This window comes from Notamacropus eugenii, chromosome 1, assembly GCF_028372415.1.
Source record: "Notamacropus eugenii isolate mMacEug1 chromosome 1, mMacEug1.pri_v2, whole genome shotgun sequence".
Classification (NCBI taxonomy): Eukaryota; Metazoa; Chordata; class Mammalia; order Diprotodontia; family Macropodidae; genus Notamacropus; species Notamacropus eugenii.
Window position 1 is genome coordinate 41,839,303 of NC_092872.1, and position 20,660 is coordinate 41,859,962.

Consider the following 20,660-nt stretch of genomic DNA (forward strand, 5'->3'; position numbering starts at 1 on the left):
AAAGCATTTTACCCACCAAGTTCACTTTCTGAATTTGTCTTTGATGATGGATGAATCACTCTGTCACTGTCACTTCCTCTTGGTTGACTCTAGTCTACTCCTTTGCCAGATCAAGCATGTGGCTTTAGACTTTGCCTGCCTCACTAGACTTGGTTGTCCAGAAATTTTGTCAAGAAACATACCTCTGTCAATTTACTCTCCCAGTCTTCCCAAGTTCCCAAGAGGCTGCTCTAATATTCCACCTTTGAGCAGGAAAGAACAGACATAGCCAACAGAGATGCAACAGCATGACCATGCTCTTGCAGACTACATGGCAATAGCTTGGTAAGAGAGGTAAAAGCCCAAGACTTCTCTATCCACCTTTAGCACTCCTTACTTGGACACAACCAAGAAGCAAAGAGCGGCTGAATCCCCTGGTTAGTGCCTTTTGTAAGCATTGACAGTTCTAGCCTAGTGGCTAGTCAAAAATCTCCTCGTGTTCAAGAAATAAGCAGACAAAAAGTAATGCATGCTGATGTCCAGATAGAGATTTTGTCAGCACATAACTGTGTATATTCATACGAACTGGGGCTCTCATTGGCCAGTCTCAGTCCCCCATTATACTAGATGTGAATGGAGTCCTTATCTCTCATTTTCCTTGAGTGTGAACTCTGGGTGTGTTCTCTACCAGAGAGGGGGTAATTCAATAAGGGTTAAGAGAATCTTTGAAAACTTTGGAGGTTCTCAGACCTAGAATGTGAATTGAGGTTACTGGACCACTTTTTGAATTGCCAGCATAAGGTCTAGTTCTCAGTCAGCAATGGTGAGTGTTTGGGTGTTAATGGCAGCCTAGGTAGAGAACCTTCAGGCCTCTGATCACATTGCCCTGTAGCTTCAATGCTTTGGGTCAGCTTAGATTTGTTTTACTACTCAGAGTTTAACTGTCCTGAAAAAATTTGTAGGAATTAAAACAATAACACTTACATTTAACCCATAAAATTCATTATCATTAGAATGAGCAGTGTTTTACTACCATCTGCCATCTCATTATTTCTGTCATATGAAATTAAAGCTATTATTTTAATAGATAACAGGAAATCACTTAATAATGGTCTTCTACTGACATTTGGCTGTTATCATTCTTCCCTTCAGACTCCATTTTATGGACAGAAAAAGGAAATAGATGATGAATTTGGGGAACAGATAGTCAACTGGTGTAAGCATAATATAGTTGTAATGAAAAATTTTAATTATTTAGATATCTGCTGGAATTCTGTCTCCGTTCCAAGCAGAACAGCTAATAATTCCCTGACTTTCTTTGACGATGATTTGATTCAGAAGAAAGAGGAATAAATGGGAGGAGCTTGCTTTCCCTGGGACATCATCTCCAGTTTATCCTGTATATGTCTCATTAATATGAAGTTATTTTCCTGTTGTCTCCTTCATTAGATTGTGAGCCCCTCAGGGACTATTTGTATGTTTGTATCCCCAGCACTTAACATGGTGGTTGGCACATAATAAGACTTAATAAATACCTATTTCCTTGTTGACATCTGTTCTGGATTTGATTATCATTCACTAGGGTTAGTTGCTAAAGTTGCAATTGGTTGCTAAGGTAGGAATGATTACAGCCTTTATGGATGAGAGTGTGGCATGCCTCATAATTTGTAATAGTTAAGAAAGGAAGGAAACAAGTATTTATTATGTACCTACTACATACCAGGCATTGTGATAAGCACTTTACAAATTTCTCATTTGATCCTCACAGCTTCCCTGGAAAGTAGGTGCTATTATAATTCTCATTTTACAAACAAGGAGACTGAGTCTTGGAGAGATTAAGTAACTTGCCCAGCCTTACATAGCTAGTCAGCATCTGAGACCAAATTTGAATTCAGGTCTTTGTGACTCCAGACCCACCACTCTTATCTACTGCAGCACCAGGTTGCCAGAATGGATTTTAAGGGATAACATAGGTATAGATAGGATCCCATGACTTACAGTTCTACAGGGGAAGTAAAATCAACCGAGGATGAATGGAAGAGCTCTCAAGAATGAAATTCTGAAATTGTAAAAAGAAATAATTTAGTGGAGGAAGAAAGGGAGTTTTCTCTAGAGAGACCTGCATATATCTACTGAGAGAATCATTGACCAACTCGGACTTTAAAGGGCTACTATAAAAGATGGAAGCAAAGTAAATAAAAATATTCAAGAGTGACATGATTTTGTAAAAATAATGTTACATGCTAAAGTTCAGGATGGGATGAAGCTGTCAAGGAAAGCCAGAAACATAAATGGAGGGCAATTGATAAAGAAAAAGAGGAGGGTCCAAAAAGGGTTAGTCAGGATTTGTTAGGGTAAATGTGATGAAAGCAGAAACAGGGAAGATCTGGTCAACTCTCATTTTATTGCTGTTTTTCTTTGCCAAGAATGACCTTTAGCCTATGATTCAGACAAGTGAAGTCACTGGCCCAAAGTCAAATAGGTAAGGGACAGGGCTAGGACTAGAAGGCAGGTCTTCTGAGTCTAACTTATGCTCTGGGAGTGGGGAAGGGAAGCTAGGTGGTAGGAGTGGGGGAGAAATGGATGAGCATAACCAGAAGGACTGCCTCTGGCTGGCCACACAACTAAGAAAAGACCAGCAGAAAGCCAGTTCTCCATCTTAGATTCTCTTGGTTATCTAGACTAGTCAAGACATTGTGTTTGTGCTTTGTTCCTGCTGGCACCTAAGTGGTCGGTCAGGGGTGGAGGATATATTTTATCCCACTGCCTTTAGCTGTAGCCAGTTGTAGGTGTTGTCTCCAACACCACCACACCTTACAGCTACTTTCAATCTCTGATACCCCTCCATTTTGTCTTCACCTTCTTCTTTGGGAATTTCCATCATTTCCCCCTGACCTAATACCTTCTGAAACAATCATTAACTCTTCAGGGCAGTTATAGCCTGAGTTCCTATTACTCACAGTTGCAGCTGCATAGGTGCTAATGAAAAAATTACTATCTACCCTGCTCATACCTGCCCTCACTCTCAAATCACCTGGGTGCTGTAGCAGACGCTTCTTGGAGGATACTTGCTTGCAGTGATGACCAATAAGAAATAACCATGCATACACACCTCCTTTTCATTTTGAGTAAGACAGTTTCCCAGAATGCACAGACATAGAGGGGTTAGGATATGAGTTTCCTGTCTTATTGCACTGTTTTCCCTAAAACCTGATTCTCTTCCAGAACCTCCCCATTTCTGTTGAGGATACCACCATCTTTCCAGTTAACCTCAATGCTTTCCTCACCTCACTCTCCCTCACTCTATATATCCAATCAGTTGCTGAATCATGTCATTTCTACCTCTATGATAGCTTTCATCTATTCTCCCCTGCCCCCAAACAAATTCAGACCTTTATCACCTCTCAGACTATTGCAGTATCCTCCCAATTCCTCTTCCCTTTCCCATTCTATCCACCTCAAATCAGTTACCAGAGTGATTTTCCCAGCATACAGTCAGACCATGTCACTCTCCTACTCAATAAATTATATCGGTTCTCTATTGACTCTAGGGTCAAATGTTACTTCATCATTATCTCATTCTTTTTAAATAAGCAAATATACACATATTTGGAATGCATAGTCAAAAAATGTTTTATTGATAGAATTGTACAATCAAAAGTTTGGAGACCACTGATCTGAATCATGTAAACACTTCTCCCTTCCTCCATCTCTGTTGCCAGCCTCGTGGTTATTTGACTGTTCATTAACATCTCCATCAGAATGGTGATACTGCAAAATCAGCCAATTTTGGAAAGTGCAGGCAAATCTAAAAGGGTCAGTGGGAAAGGCAGCCACATGAGGCTAGGATAATCTCTACAGACTTCAGTCATGATGAACCCAAAGTCCCAGTAGGCTCAGGCTCTGGTCGCATATAGAGACCATCTTCATCTTCTGTCCATCAGTCCACAGGTTGGTCATGTTAGTCAACAATTATTTGTAAGGCAACCAATTTGACCTGCTGTTAGGTGGTACAGTGTATAAAGCAACAGACCTAGAGTCTGGAAGACCTGAGTCCAAACTTGTCCTCAGACACTTATGAGCTGGGTAATTCTGGGCAAGTCACTTAACTTCTATTTGCCTCAGTTTATTCATCTGTAAAATGGGGATAATATAGTACTTACCTCCCAGGTTTGTTGTGAGGATTAAAATGAGATAATACTTGTAAAACACTTGGCATAATTCTATATAAATGTTAGCTATCATTAATTAGTAATGAGTGTTTCCTAAGAGTGAATGAGATTACTCCACACATCGCAGTATCTACCTCTCCATCCAAGTGACACCTGGTCTCTCCCTACTCTTCAGACCCTGCCACAAGTCTGGGTCCTCTCTTTGTATTGAAGAGCATGAAATTTCTGTTGCTCCTGTTCCTTCAGACCATTGTGCCAGCTGTTACAGTTCATATTAGAACCATTTCTCAGTTATAAATCCAGATATGGCATGTTTCTCTTTAACTCCTTTTATCAAAGACTGCCTTGGCATCCTTCTTTCCCCCCAAATAACTGACCAAGCATAGCATATAGAATAATTTTAAAATATTATTTTTATTACTGATTATAACTGTTTATAGGACACGACAAAAGAGCTTTCTGCAGCCTTGTGAAGTAGATAATACAAGTCTTATTCCCATTTTTCAGGTGAAGAAACTGATGCGTCAGGGAAAATCAGTAATGAGATAAGGTTAATTTAATGATCTGTGATGAATCATACCAAGAAAAATGTTATAACATAACTCTGCCTCTTGGCCTCTAGGACTGCAAAACATCTTTCTGGAGAAAAAGAACCAGTCTTTCTCAGACATAAGTATTTGAACTGTGTGCTACCCTTAACCTCTAGCATTTCACAGCTATGTCCCATCATATAAATAAAGTTGGCCTTTAAAGTATCCACATATGTACCAGTGACTGTATTGAAAACTTTACAAATATTATCTCAGATGGCTCTCACAGCAATTCTACAAGGCAATAGCTGTTATTATCCTCATTTTATAGTTGAGAAAACCGAGTTAAATGACTTGGTCAGGGTCCCACAAGCAGGAAGATTCAGAGGCTGGACCTGAACTCACGTCTTTCCATCTTCAGGCTTAGCTCTCCATTCTCTAAGTCACCTAACTACCTACTCTGAGTTCCTTAAGAGTAGAGGCTGGTTTTTGCTCTTCTTTATATCCCCCATGCTTAGCACATAGTAGTAATAAATAGCAGTTGACCAAATGAGTGACTGTGCCAGATTTTACATATAGAAAAATTGTTGGAATTGGGCAGGGTTTTTAAAGCTACATTTGATAGTCTCTATAGTTAAGTGGAAAGAAAAAATGTTGGAAGTCATGGTTTCAGGTCCCGACACTGTTGTTTTTTGTGTGATCTTAAATAAGTCACTTCTCGGAGTTTTGGTTTCCTTCTCTGTAAAATGAGCAGATTTGCCTTGATGATCTCTATGGCCTTTTCCATTTTTAAATTATGAAATTCTGTCTTGAGATGAGTGTTTTACAAGGTCCCTTTCACTGGCAAGAGTGAGCCCAAGGTTGGTACCAATGGTACCAACATTAGAGCTAGAAGGGACTTTAGAGATCCTCTAACATAAAATGTAGACTTGAAAAATCTACGCTCCTGTGAAAATGACAGATGTCACTTAGAAGTGTTAGATAATGAAAAATACTGGAGGTGTGAAAATGTTCAAGACGTGTATTTAAATTGAGCCAACAATATGTGGCCTATTCAAGGTTATACGGTAAATAAGGTTGAAGTAGAGATTTTCTGAACAGCCATATGCCTATAACGTGGGTAGGACTGAGAAGTGTAAAAACACGTATAAGTATGTGTCACTGTGTTCATGTGCAGTCATTTTTCAGTCCAGTTCAACACCATTTCTTGGCAAAGATACTGGAGTGGTTTGCCATGTCCTTCCCCAGCTTATTTGACAAATGAGGAAACTGAGGCAAACAGGGTTAAGTGACTCACCTAGGGTCACACAGCTACAAGGTGTCTGAGGCCAGATTTGAACTCAGGAAGGTGAGTCTTCCTGAGTCTAGGCCCAGCACTGGCTAGTACCACCTCGCTGCCCATAGGGGCTATCTTAATTTTTCTGTTTTTACCCTCAACACAGCATAGTGCTTTGTGCTCATTTTTATGTTATATTTACCTAGTGCTTAGTGTTGCACCTAATAAATGTTTTTTTCATTAATTTATTCATAGATTTACACCTGGAGGGGATCCTCAGAGGTCATTTAAGCTTAACCCCCTCATTTTACATATGGGCATACAAAGGTCCAGGGAGGTTATGCCTTCCCCCAGGTCATTTGGTAAGTATTTGAAGCAGAATTTGAACCAGAGTTTCTGACTCTAGTGCCAGTGCTCTTTCTACTAGACTAAAAGAATGGAAAATTTCAGAAAAGTGTCCTGTTATCCAGTTAACTAAAAAATAAATTTACCAGCAGTGTAGACTGTAGAGTGTCCTTGGGTAGAATTCGCATACCTTTATCTATAGCCTTAAAAACAGACAAATATAAAGAAACAAATGAGCATCAACTAAGCACTTACTATGTGCCAGACACCAGACTATTTGCCAGACAAACGAGAAGCAATTGCTACCCTCATGGAGCTTATATACTAGTATGGGGAGACAGTACATCTGGGTGGTGGGGTAATCTCCAGCAAATGATGAAATCACAAGGCCGATGGGTAGATTCATAGAAAAGTTAATGCCAAGCCCTTTCCAGTAGCAGCGGTAATATTGATTTAGCTACTGTGCCCAGAGCAAGCAGGAGACAACAAGGAAGCAGTCAGTTACAGTGGAAAGGCAGGGAGATGGCATGGGCAGGCGGCTGAGGCGATCTAGAAGTAATAAACTCCCACCAATCAGCATGGCTCCAAGGAGAAAACTGGAAGTCCCATTGGGAGGGAGTAGTGGTAGAAGTAGCAATACCAGGGAGCATAGAAACAAAAATGTCATGATAGGATGCTTGAGGCTGGCTCACTATTACTAAGTTCTCCTGAATCTGCAGGAATTTCCTGCAGCTGGAAGTTCAGCTGGGAGGGACAGAGTACATATTCTCTTTGAATCGCTTATCCCTTGGACTATGATAAGAGCACAGTTCTTGGAGTCAGGATAGACTCATGTTCAAATAACTGTTCTGACATGTACTAACTTTGTATTCCTGAAGACATAACTTATTCTGGACCTTGTTTTCCTCAGTTGTAAAGCAGAAATGATCATCCTTCTCTACTTCCTAGGGTAAAAGTGCTTTATAAGTTTTAAGGTGCTTGCTATTGGAAAGCTAGGTGGTACATGACCTGGAATCAGGAAAATTCATCTTCCTGAGTTCAAATCTGGCCTCAGACACTTACAAGCTATGTGATCCTAGGCATGTCACTTAACCCTGTTTGCCTCAGTTTCCTCATCTGTAAAATGAACTGGAGAAGGAAATGGCAAACTGCTCCAGTACCTTTGGTAAGAAAACCTCAAAAAGGGATTGCAAAGTGTCAGACACATCTTAACAACAACAAATGTCAGATTATTACCTGTATTATTTTATCTAAGGCTAGATATGTCCTTTCAAGGTATTCCCTTGCTATAAGGATTCGTATGTTACAGAATGACTCATTGCTGAGAAATGAATGATAAAAGCCTTCACTTTTTATCCACTAGGATCACTGGTTGAGAATAGTGAGTTTTTTCATTTTTTGCTCATGATTGCTCATTTTTTTCTCCTCTTCCCTTGTGTTCCTTGGTTTTTATTTTTTTTTTCTTCCTAGCTCCTTCCTCTTCACTCTGGCTTCTGGGCAGCTGCTACTGTGAAGATAGCGCTGCTCCCATCTGTGCTCAGCATATGGGCCCAAGGCTGTTGGATAGAATGTTTTCATGTTGGCTGTTCAGAACAGGGTTAGTCATCACGTGGAAAGCCATCTATAATGGAGAAAAATTATTGGCAGGGGAGGAGAGGATGGGAGACAGGGAAGAATGTTTAAGTAGAGCTTTTAGGTAGTATTAAGATGGTAGGACTATGTTAGCATTCAGGCTAGTAAATACAAAACTTCATAGGATAAAAAGACCTTCTGGCCAAATGAAATGACTCTTCAATCATGGGGCTCAGGATGATGATAGTAGAAATTTCTATACAGTTTTGAGAATATAAAAGCATTTTATGTGCATTGATAATCCTGAAGGATTATAGTTATTATTCCTAAAATGAGGAAATGAGCTGTGAGAGATGATGGTGATGATGATGATGATGATGACAATGATGACAATACCAATGATAGTAAAAAAATTAAATTTTGCCTGACCGTTTGCAGATAGGTTAGATCAGGTCCATTTATATCTATGAGTCTTATAATATAACCATATGTGATATGTCCATATATGATCCTGAGCTGCTCTTCCCCGAATCCCACAACCTAGTGTTTGTGGTATGATTTGATTTATTCCAAAACCTTTGAGGTTGTATGTTAAGTAAAGTGATCAAATATTTAGTTGTTAAGTGTAGAGGTTCCAGAAGAGAAGCCAAATTGACACATTTCAATTTCTTAGTTCAAAGTATGCTAAATAAAAGTGGATGGGACTTTAGAAATCATCTAGCCCCACCCCCGTATTTTACATATAAGGCAACTGAGGTCTACACTTAAAAAGTTTCTTCCTTGGTCCAAGAGGAATTTCTTTTACAAATGCTTCCCAGGAATTTTCACTAGGATAATCCCAAGAATAAAAAATTTGTGTTAGGGAAAAATCAACCTGAACTTTGAATGAGCTGTCTCTTTCAATTCAATCCAGTTCCTTCAAACTTTTTGTTGAGTACCATCCCCTAAATAATGCTATCTCCAATTTATGCTCACATACGTGCGCGCGGCGCGCGCACACACACACACATATCAGTAAAACCCCTCCCTGAATCTACTTTGTATATATTTTGCATTAATTTACCTGAGAATAGATTGTTCTCCTAAATGGAACATAAGCTTTGTTGAGAGCAAAGACTGTTTCATTTTTTGTTATTGTTAGCCCTAAGTCTAACAGTACCTGGCATGTGGCAAGTTCTTAATGAATATTTGTTTAGTTGAATTTAGTGAATAATTATTAAGTTCTTAGCATATGCAAAGCACTATGCTGGACACTGGAGAGACAAAGGTAAAAAATTACGTAATCCTTACCCTCAATTGTTTATAATCTTAAAAGGAAGAGAAATGACATTCAGCTAAATCTATACTTTGAGAACCTTTTATAAGTGAAATCCTACAGTCCTGGTGCCTGGTAGCCCTTTGCCTTCAAGAAACAGAAAGGAATAAGACTGGTGCATGAATGGATTAATGACTGGATGGATGGATGGATGAAAAAGAAAATATTTTTAAGCATTTACTGTGTGCCAAGCACTGTTCTAAGTGCTGGGGATACAAATAGTACTTATTCTTGAGGAGTTCATATTCTAATAGGACAGGAGTGCTTATCCTAGTCTGAGGATAGATTTCTGGGTGTTTGTGGGCTTAGATGGGAAAAAATTACATTTTTATTTTTATTAACTACTAACTGAAATTTAGCATTTCTTTCAACTGTGTGTGTGTTCGTCCTTCATTGCTGAAGACCATACCATCAGAGAAATAATGATATGACTTGCTCTTGACTTTGTTTTGAGTGAGGGAGGGCTGTGCAGGTCACCAACCTCACTTCTCCTCCAGAGCCATCTGAATCCAGAGACTAGATATTCATCAGGATGACTGGAGATGACCCAGGATGAGGCAGTTGGGGTTAAGTGACTTACCCAAGGTCACACAGCTAGTGAGGGTCAAGTGTCTGAGGTGAGATCTGAACTCAAGTCATCTTGACTCCTGCACTGGTGCTCTATCCACTGCACCACCTAGCTGCTCCATTTCTTTCAACTATCAACATGAACAACAGTAAAATTACTAGTACCTGTGACTTTGCCACCAATAGAAATCACAGATATTTTCATATCATGTTATAGTTATTGCAGATATCCCAGAATATGATTTGTGTCCATCACTGCTTCTGAATTACTCCAGTGATTAGACTTATTACCAGACTGCATGTGATCACAGTCTTCCTATCTACAGGTTGTTATTGTGGAGTAATTGATTTCCTTTGTAATCCAATCCATTTAACTGAATGCATTTACTAACACTACTCTGAAAAGGAGTCCATAGGCTTGGACCAGACTGCCAGAGGGGTCCAGCGACACACAAAACAACTCCAACAGTGAAAAATCCTTGTAATAAAGGAAAGCCAACACATATACACTGGTTCAACTGCAAGGCAGGTGGAAAGGACCAGTGGTCCTTAAGGTATAGTATTAAGGCAGAGGGTAATGCATCTTCTTCGTTATCATTTGCATTGATAAAATCATATTTGTTTCTGATATTGAATAATTTGATAGTGCCAAAGATTTGGGGTTCAAAAGCCTTGTTTGTTGGTACTCAGCTAATGAGGCAGACTGTAATACGTGTAGTAGCAGTTACTAGGTCACATTCCTCCATCCCTTGTATGATGGCTTTGGGACCTGGACTGTAAATAGTTATTAGCCTAGGGGGCACTGATATTCCCAAGGTTCTTGGGTACATACACTGCCTCTTCTAGTAGAGGTATGTATGGCAGATCATCATGCAGTTTGACTCCACCCCTCTCATTGAATGTTTTGGTTCTCAGCTTTTTTGATCCAGCTAGTCTCATCCCTATGTATTTGATGCCATCTCTGCTCTTAGCTTTTATAGGCTGTGCCTCTTGTGGCTCAGAATCCTTATTCTTGCTATTCTTTCCTCTGCCTCTTGGATGTTTAATATGTAGAACCACAGCCTTATTTAATTAACTCTTACCTGTCTGTTAGGCTGCTCAGGGCACAGACTGCCCTAGAAAAAGACCCTTATTGTAATTTGCTAATTAAATGTCATTAGAGTAAATCTAGGAAATATTTGTCTTGCACTGCATTCTTGTTTATAATAGAATAATGTTATAATATGTTCCATTATGCTATTTAAGGAGCTAGAGTAATTTTTATCACTTCCTACATAGCCTGTGGCTCAGTACTCTGGCTTCACACTAGTCAAGTCCAGTTCTGGGGGCTGACCGCAAAAGTCTTCTCCTATATGGGTCCATTCTTCTCACTTAGAATTAGTAACTCTAGGAAAATCTCTAAATATAGCTTACATTTGTCTCGTGTCTGGGTTTTCCTAACTATGGAATACGCACAAAGGTGTGTTAGAGTTGATTTGTACCAGCTGGTTGTTAAATTTTCATTGTGAACATTTACACCCTGGATATCAGCAGATGCTACAAATTAGGGCTTAATTTTTTGGTTTTTTTTATTGTCTTCTAGACTTAAGATAATAGTTCAAAAATGCTAATAATGCAGATTAAACTAGAAAGTATGTTATATGTATTTTTTTCCTGGAGACCCAGTTGTTAAACATTTGCCTGATTACAAGGTACCCTCTCCCATAGACATACTCAAGGAAGCAATGAATATGGGTAGTACATTTCACAGAAAATGAAGACACAAAGGGCACAGAAGTAGAAACATATAAAGTGCTCACTAAGTCCATCAGCTACCCTAAGGAAGAACTGAACTTGAGGTTGCCACTAGAGCAACACCCTGTTAGGTCTTTAGCTCTCCCATAGGGTCCTACATATTCCCTTCTAGCCTTGTAATGTCACCCTGTTGGGTTGGATACACTTCTCACTAAAGGCAAGCATACTTTGGGACTGATAAATAAGTAATGTCCTATCAGACCATCACTCGCTGAATAACTGGATGGGACTTACTGCTTTTACTTACTTAATGCTCTACAAGTAGAATGCTGCTCAAGAACCATGTGGGAAAATTCTGTTCAGCACTGGGAAATCTCCCCTTTCTGACAGAAGGTCCAATCCCCAGATTCTTGAAGTTGAAATTCTACAAATTGATGCTACTCAAGAGGCAGCTCTCAAGTTGACCTTCTCAGGTCAACTGGATGCAGTCTGCTTCCATCATGTGCTTCTGCGGAAATCTAGTAACACCCTGGTACTGCCATCTCTTCAACTATCAGTTCAACTGAAAAAGTCCACTCTCAGGATACTTCCTGTCAGCAAAAACATCCCATGTGTCCCTACCTCAGGGCAGCCATTTCCAGTTCCCAAGAGGAGGAGAGGGCAGAAAGAGCATAGGCTTCCCTTCCCTCTGAAGCAGGTCTACTCTGTTGCCACAGTCAGTTTTCTTAGTAGGAGAGGGTGAAAAGGAAGTAAGTCTAAGAAAGAAAATGATTTCTCAGCTTTTATAAACCATAGGGAAGGAAGCTAAGACAAGATAGTCCATCCTTTTGAGTCCCATCCAGCCATTCATTTTGGAGACAACTCTGATCACTTGAAATAAAGCAGGAATCAGCAGTGTACCCAGTGGACATGCTCACCTCTACATGGGAGGGTGCCACTCAGATGCCTGCAAAAAAGTTTTATGCCTTGTAAACTTCTCAGGTTGATTGAGGATTAGTTAAATTGATCAAAGCTTCCATGATCAAATGATACATACACACACACACACACACACACACACACACAGAGAAGAATGGATAGTGTTTGGTATGATTCAGGACTGATGCAAAGAATACAATGATGTCTTAGTCTTATTGGCAAATGTCTACTTTCTGTTATCATGTCTGGACAACCAGATGGTTCAACGGATAGAACAGAGGACTTAAGAGTAAGGAAGACCTGAGTCACTTAACATCCCTTACACTCAGCTTCTTCATCTATAAATTTAGATAATAATAGCACCAGGGTCAAATGAGTTAACATTAGTAAAGCACTTACATAAATGCTAGCCTCTCTAATCCTTAGTGCGGTCACCTCTGTCAACAATTAGGCATTTTTACCCTTTTACAACAAAGAAGGAGCCTCACGCTGACTGCACAAGCAGACCCTGAAACAGGATCACTTAAAATAGCAAGTATTTAAGAGCTGCAGATAAAAATTTCTTCCATTTACTCTTTTTAAGTAAATGCAATAGGGCAAAAGAAAGAAATGATGTGTCCTCACAGGCCAGGTCCAGGAATGTAAATATGTGTCCTAAATAGAAAATCATATACTTTAAGACCAGAAATTCAAAAGGGTAGACTTCTAGTCATGACCACGGCCATAAATGAATATATAGATAGAATCACTTGGTTCCCTCATCCCTGGAATAGAGAGAATAATGATAGCTGACCTTGTATACTTGGGGCATAGAGTTTGCCATGATATTGTGATATGTTCATGGAAATTGGCATCAGAAGACCTGGATTTGTCAGTATCACTCTGCTAATTACCAGTTGTATGGCCTTGGGTAATTCAATTTAGATTTCCTCTTTTTAATTTAATTTAAAAACTTCTTTCAATTTAATTAAACACTTATTAAGCACTTAACATATGTGAGGCACTATGGCTCCAGGGACAAAAAGAAAAGAACCCCTGCCCTCAGGGAGTTTAAATTTTAATGGGAAGACTAAATGAACTCACAGAAGAATATAGAAATGTAGAAATGATATTCAAGACATTTCAAGATGGGGATAGAGTGCTAACAAGAGACCAGAGGAACCAGGCAAAGCTTTGCATAAGAGGTGGCACCTGAATTGTCCTTTGAAGGAAGCTAGGAATGGGCAGAGAGGGGAAAACATTTGAGAGGAGGACACCCACCTAGACAAAGGCACAGAAGCAAGAACAGCCATCAGGCTAGTTTGACTTGAAGAGAAAGGGGAAAAGGGAACAAACATTTATTATGCATCAGGCTCTGTGCTAGATCTACACAACAACCCAAGGAGTTAGGTGCTCTCATTAGCCTCATTTTACTGTTGAGGAATCCGAGGCCCAGAGTGGTTACTAACTTGCCTGGTGAGAAATGTCTGAGGCCATATTTGAACTCAGGTCTTCTTGACTCCAGGGCCAGCACTCCAGCCAGTAGGCTACCTAGCTGCTTCTCAAGAGCACATGAAGGAGAGTAATATGAAGTGCAACTGGAAAGGTAATGAGTCTTTAGAGGGCACAAAATGCTTATACGCCAGGCTGAAGATGCACTATATCCTCGAGCTGAGGCAGAGCTACTGAGGATCTGTGTTGGAGGAATTTTAGTAATATTAACTTGGCAGCTTTGTGGAGAATGAATTAGAGAATAATATGGAGACAATAATATGCCTACTACCCCTAGAGAGTTGCTTGAGGATCAGATTGCCTCAAGTAGTTGTTTAAGAACTATGCAAAAAAAAAAAAAATCAGCTTCATTTTTTTATAGTTATACCTATTTTTTAAAAAATTAAACAGCCATCTATTAAGTATCTGCTATATTCATGACACTATACCAGGTGTCAAGGACAAAACTATAAACAATGAGAGTCTCTACCCTCAAGGATCTAACATTCTGTTGGGGAACTATAATTAAGTATACAGAGATAGGGCAGCTAAGTGGCCCAGTTGATAGAGCACTGGACTTAGCATCAGGAAGACTTATCTTCTTGAGTTCAAATCTGATCTCAGACATGTACTAGCTGCGTGACCCTGGAGTCATTTAACTCTGTTTGCCTCAGTTTCCTCATTTGTAAAATGAACTGGAGAAGACAGTGGTGAACCACTCCAATATCTCAACAGAGAGTCAGACACAACTGGAAATTAATATGTGATAGGATGTGATAAGGGGGAGGGGCACAAAGGAAAGGTTGAGATGAAGTGCTTTAGGAACATTCGAAGTTAAAATGAACACTTCCATTTTGAGGTGTGTGGATCAGGAAATCCTTTACAGAGGAGGGGAATGTTGCAACTAAGCATCTATTGTAAGGTAAATTCTGTAAATCAGATGAGAAGAGAGCACTGTTTGTGTAGCTGTACAAAAATAGTGGATAACATGTTAACTCCGGAGAAAAACCTAGAAATCTGATTGGGAAAACTTTAATAATGTGAAGTAAAGCTGGAAAGAAGGGATGGAGGCAGACTGTGGAAAGCTTTAAATACCAGGAAATGATACGCTCTTTTAAGGTATATGGTAGAGTGCTTTAAAGATTAGAAAGCCTAAGAATCTCTGTTTTGAAAACATTTTCAAAATCTTCTGCCTTTTTTTTCTCATTTTAGTTATGATTTTCTACCCACATTTTCTTCCTCACTTTAGCTCTTCGATTTGCATCTAGGATGTACTCTATGTGCAGGAACTAATTGAGAATGGAGGCAGATGGACCTCATAAGGTTTCCAAGCCTCAAATCTTTACTTAGATGAAACCCCCAGTGAGGGAACAACTGAAACTCCTAATTTTACTCATTATCAATTTCTCCTCATCCTTTGAAGCCCAACTCAAAAGTCACACCCCCATGGCTCTGGCAAATATATTGATTCAGCCTCAATACCTCCTCTGAGCTCCCATTCCACCTCTCAAAGTGCCTGTAGGACATCTTTACCTGATTATCCTTCAGCATCCAGAATTCAAAATATCCCTAAATGAAAGCAACTTCTTCTGTCTCCACCCAGCCTCCCTTTTTCTATTGTGATGCAGCCATGTTCCCTGTCATGCACACTTGGAACCTAAGCATAATCTTTGACTCTTCTGCCTCCTTCCCCTTCCCCTTCCCCTTTGGATTCAGTGATTGGTAACGTTCTCCCAGTTCCATCTGCCCTTACTGCCACTCACCTTGCTTCTTTCCCTTTCCTGAAATATTATAATAATATTGCAGATGTATCTCTCCTTACCAGCCCAGTTCTCACAAGGCTATCAAAATAATCTCCCTTCGTCATTAGATAAGCACTGATTTAACCATCATTTGAGTGTGCAGAAAACATCCAGAAATAAAAAGGCCCCTGCCCAAGAGGAGCTTCCATTCTGTCTTCTACTTCCTAATACACTGTCACTTGCTCAAAAACCAGCAGTTTTCCCTATTGCCTCTGGGATGAAATAGCAGCAATTTAACCTAACATTTTAGGCCCTGTATAGTCTGGCTACAACCTACATTTCCAGTCCTATCCCTCATTTACTTCCTTTCATGAAATCTATATTTCAGCCAAACTATGGACTGTTCTTTTCCTTTTGCCGCCACTATCCTCCTGTTTGGAACATTTTCCCTCACTCACTTAACATGTTGCAATCATCTTTCTCCAAGCTCTCACTCATAGGATAGCTTCTTCATAAGGCTATTCCTGATCCTAGCCGCTGAAACACAGTCATAGGTCATGAAAATTGAAAGTGTTCCTAGAGATGAGATAGTCAGAGGAGCATAGAATTTAGAACTTAGGGAGACTTTAGAGGTCATTTAGATCTAACTGCTCTTTTTCCAGAGGAGAAAACTGGGGCTCAGAATAATTAAATGATCTTTGCCCAAGGCCCCTTAGTCAGTTGCAGAGATGCTGAAGATTTTGGCCTATGTCCTTAACTCCAGATCGATAATGGGACACTACCTCTCTAATGATGTCTGTCTTCTCAGATTTTCCTAGAGTGCCTTATTTGCATCTGTCAAGGTGAAAGTGGATTTGAAGTCAAAGACTCTGTTCAAATCTTAGCTCTGCTGCATTCTTCTTGTGAGATATTAGGCAAGTCTCAGAATCCTAAGTTCTCTCTTCTCTAAAATGAGAGCATTGAGCTAGATGATTCCTAAGATTCCTTCCAGTTCTAAATATATGATCCTATCCTGTCCCAGATTTAATTTCTGTATGTTATATCCCACCTCCTTCTCTTAGACTTTAACCTCTAAAGGCAAGGAGCACAGTGTCATGTATATGGTGTGTGTTCCTCCTTCACTGCCGAAGAAGACCATATGTCAAGTAAGGGTTAGTCCAGTGTAGTAGACAGAACACTGGGCTTGGAATGGGAAAGGGGTTATACTTCATAACCTCTAAGGTCCCTCCCATTTCTAAATTTATAAATCCTATAAATTATTGAGTTCAGGTTTTTTTGGCACCTTTGTTCATTCTTCCCAGTCAGTAATGATCTATCTACATTTTCTCTTTCCCTGGCCACCTGCCATCACCCTCAACATAACACTTCATTTTACATCTTAGAATTGCCTCTTAATAGGTTTGTGACCTTAAACAAATCACTTTTCCTTTCTAGATCTCAGTTTCTTAATGGCCAAATCACAGGGAGGATGGTTGCATAAAATTATGGATAAAATCATTTCACTCCTAAGATCATCATTTCCATACCTCCCTAATGTGTTATTAATGTGTTATTATGTATTATTGTTACCTGTGTTTGTGTTTTCCTCAATCAGATGATGAGTTCACTTAAGCCCAGGACAATATCTTATCTGAAATTTCTCTCTACCCCACATCTACACTCAGGTGCTTGGTAAACTCTAGCTGAATTAAATTTTGGAATTTGTCATTGAACTACCTTAAAGCCTGCCTTTGTGTTGGGCCCATACTAGCTAGACAGGGATACTTAACTGCACATTATCTAACCATGTCTCTGAGATGCCTCACTTTAAAGTTTAATAGTGCCAGTAGTTCACACAAGTTTTATCAATTAATTTTTTTTTCAAAGATCCTCCTTCCCTCTGATCCTATCTCCCTGCCACCATATTTGTAAACCACTTAGCACAGTACTTTTCATATAATGGGAACTATAGAAATGCTTATTATTCCCTCCCCCTCAATAAGAAAGCGAGAACAAACAAATTATAATAAAAATACGTTTGACTCAGAGACATAGGGCTAGAAGGGACCACAGAGGCCTTCTCTAGCCCTACCCTCTCTTTTTATAGATGAGGAAACTGTCATTCAGCTAAGTTAAGAACTTATCCAGGGTCACACAGGAAATTAGTACCAGGGGAGGGATGTGAATAATGTAAATAAACATGTGTTTTCTCTGAATGGGCAAAATATGGCTGCCTCTCTACTACTGCCCCAATCCTCCCCAAAATATTAGAAAGAGGTAAATTCACTCTCTTTCCATTATTATTTTCTCCATTGTCCTTCTTAAGGGCAGGCAGCTTAGTAGGTCCTGCCATTCCAAGTATGTGGACTTTTACCTGTACTTTTCCCTTTCAGAATACAGTACATTTTCAAATGCCTTAGAGAGATATCGGAAGCAGAAGAAGGAATACTCAGTGTTCAGTCAGCGGACAGAGGCGGCCTCTGCTGCACAGTATTTTCAGGTATGAAGGAAAATAATAGTGGCTAACACTGATGTGGTGATTTGAGATGTTCTCATTTGAACTGCTCAACTGTCCTCTGAAGTAGATGCTACAGGTATTACTAGCCCATTTATGGATGAGGAAACTGAGGCTTAGAGAGTTTGAATGATTTCTTCATGGTCTAGTAAATGATAAATTTAATCTAGATCTGAAGCCAGGTCTTTTTAGGTTCTTACTCTATCTCTAATACCATATAGTCTAGAATTTCAGTCTTTAGTTTGAGAAGTTACCTAAAGCAATGTTTCTTTACTCAGGGGACACCTGTGAGCCCCTACATGTCGTCATCCTATTCGCCACCATACCCCAATGTCTAACAGTATTTAAATACATCAGCATTCCCTATCTCACAGTGCTATTGTGAGGAAAATGTTTTTCTGAAAACTTAAACTTCCAGGGAAATTTGTTATGGCAGCAGTGGAGGGCAGCAGCAGTAAATATTTCTCTATCCTTGTGTAACCCATTTGGCAGAGAGCCCATGGCAGAAGGACCCCTCAAATTCCATGGCAGGTTGTCATGAATAACTCTTAACTCAATCTTCCACTAAGACGCATGGAAAACAATCTCTTCCCTGGACTGCCACATATTGCAACTCCCTTTCCACAACTTACATGTTAGTATGGTAACATACTTGTTAGCTACATTGTTCCAAAGGAATCTTTATGGAAATAAAAAACAATTAATAGAATACTGGTGTGGTGGAAAGCGCACTGAGTTTAGAGAAAGACTACTTAGACATAAATCCTGGTTCTGCCACTTACTGCATGTATATTTCACTTTAGGCAAGTCATTTTGCTACTCTGGGTATATAAATATCTTTGCTACTTCATCTGTAAATTAAGGAGGTTGCACTATATCATCCCTGAGGTCTCTTCCAGCTCTAAATCCAGTGATCTTGATATTTTGTACAACAGACAAGTTAGTCACTTAATGTCCAGCTGTGATTTTGAGCATGCTCTCTGTGGCTTTGGTTACACTGCCTTCTGTGAGGAGGGTCTGCTAGCCAGCCACATGCTCACAGCTCCACCTGTGCACTATCTCTAAGGGTCCTCTCCCTGATACAGAGGTAACCTGCTGTTGTTGAAAAGTATTAGACCGATGCTGGACCAGAGAAATGCGGTTCAAACTTTGACTTTCTTTACTTGTATCACCGTGGGCAAGTCATTTAATCTCTGCAAGCCTGTTTCCTCATCTATAAAATAGTATAATTATATTACTACCTTCCTCAGAGGTTTGGTGTTAAAAGCACTTTACAAACTGTGAAGTGCCAATTTAACTCTGAATTTACAGAGTCATAGAATATTAGAGATGAAAGGAACCTTAAAGATCTAATCCAGTCTCATTTCTAGTCCCTTCATTTCACAGATGAGCAAACTGAGACCCAGAGAGGAGAACTGAATGCCCAAACCACACAACTCTTAAGTGGCAACTGAACCTGAAACCCTGATCTTCTCCAAATCCGTTTGTTACCCTTCCCATTCTCCCCATATTTTCTCTTCAGAAGGTGATTAAATTTCCAAAATTATAAATAGTCAAAATGATAATATCTGATCCATGATTATGGTCTTTTAGCAGAAAATAAAACTTTAGCATTGATCAGGGATTCCATCTTCTTGAGACTTATGCTTTCTCTTAATGCCTTGTCATTCATACCTACTCACCCATTGGTGATACTAACTGTTTCCGGAGAGCTCTGTTGTTCTGGGCCAGAAAAAAGTGCCTGTAACCTGGACTCTGTTTGTAAAGAGAGTGATGGTAATTTCATTCCAAGCCTATAGCCCTTCTTATATATCAGTAATAGGTTAGGGCATCTCTTCCTCGGGAAACTACTCCCTAATTATCCAGAGGCTTGCCAGGCCTTCCACTTGTGCCACAGTTTACTTAACATTCTCACTGATAAGTACTGGTCACTAGACCTGATCCCAAGCAAAGTGACATTCTCAAGAGTATATAACATGACTCCATACTATTTCCTATCTTTGGCGGAGAAGTCAAGTGCCCTATATCTGGTCTATACTCAGAAGACATTAACTTGAATTCATCTCAGGTATTCATCACTTGTGAAACTTTAGGCAAGTTACTTCTCAACGGGCCCCAGTTTCCCCATCTGTATATATTACAACTCTCCTTAATTTTTTTCTCTTCCTGAACTAACACTGGCTCACTTACCTCACTAATACTTCTGATAGGTGTTGGCTTGGTGTCTCGGGAGAAGCTACTACTTAGTGTCTAATAGAAACCCCATTGTAGAAGAGATACATTTCCCCTACTCCTAGAGCTCCTGAACCCTTACTGATGAGCTTTTTTAGAAATACAATATCAGTCACAATATTACCTCTTAAACAAAAAACATTTACTTAACAAGAAAAAAACAAGAATAATCATAACCTCATTTCTTCATTTTCACCCCATAACATCTCTTACCTCTGTCCTATTCTTTCCACTCATACTATAACCAGTCTTATTCAGACCCTTATCACCTCTGACCTGGACAGTCTCGCTAGCCTTCTAATTGGTCTGTATTC

The 20,660-nt window shown here is 39.6% G+C and overlaps 1 protein-coding gene across 3 annotated transcripts in view; it reads left to right on the forward strand.

The window, feature by feature from the left end:
* Positions 1-20,660, forward strand: part of LOC140497018 (histone-arginine methyltransferase CARM1-like) — a 274,761-nt gene that overhangs the window by 124,919 nt on the left and 129,182 nt on the right. For all 3 annotated transcript variants that reach the window (XM_072597490.1, XM_072597499.1, XM_072597508.1), the window contains one exon: positions 17,993-18,099. In XM_072597490.1, coding sequence (XP_072453591.1) covers positions 17,993-18,099 — 107 coding nt within the window. The remainder of the gene's footprint in view (positions 1-17,992; positions 18,100-20,660) is intronic.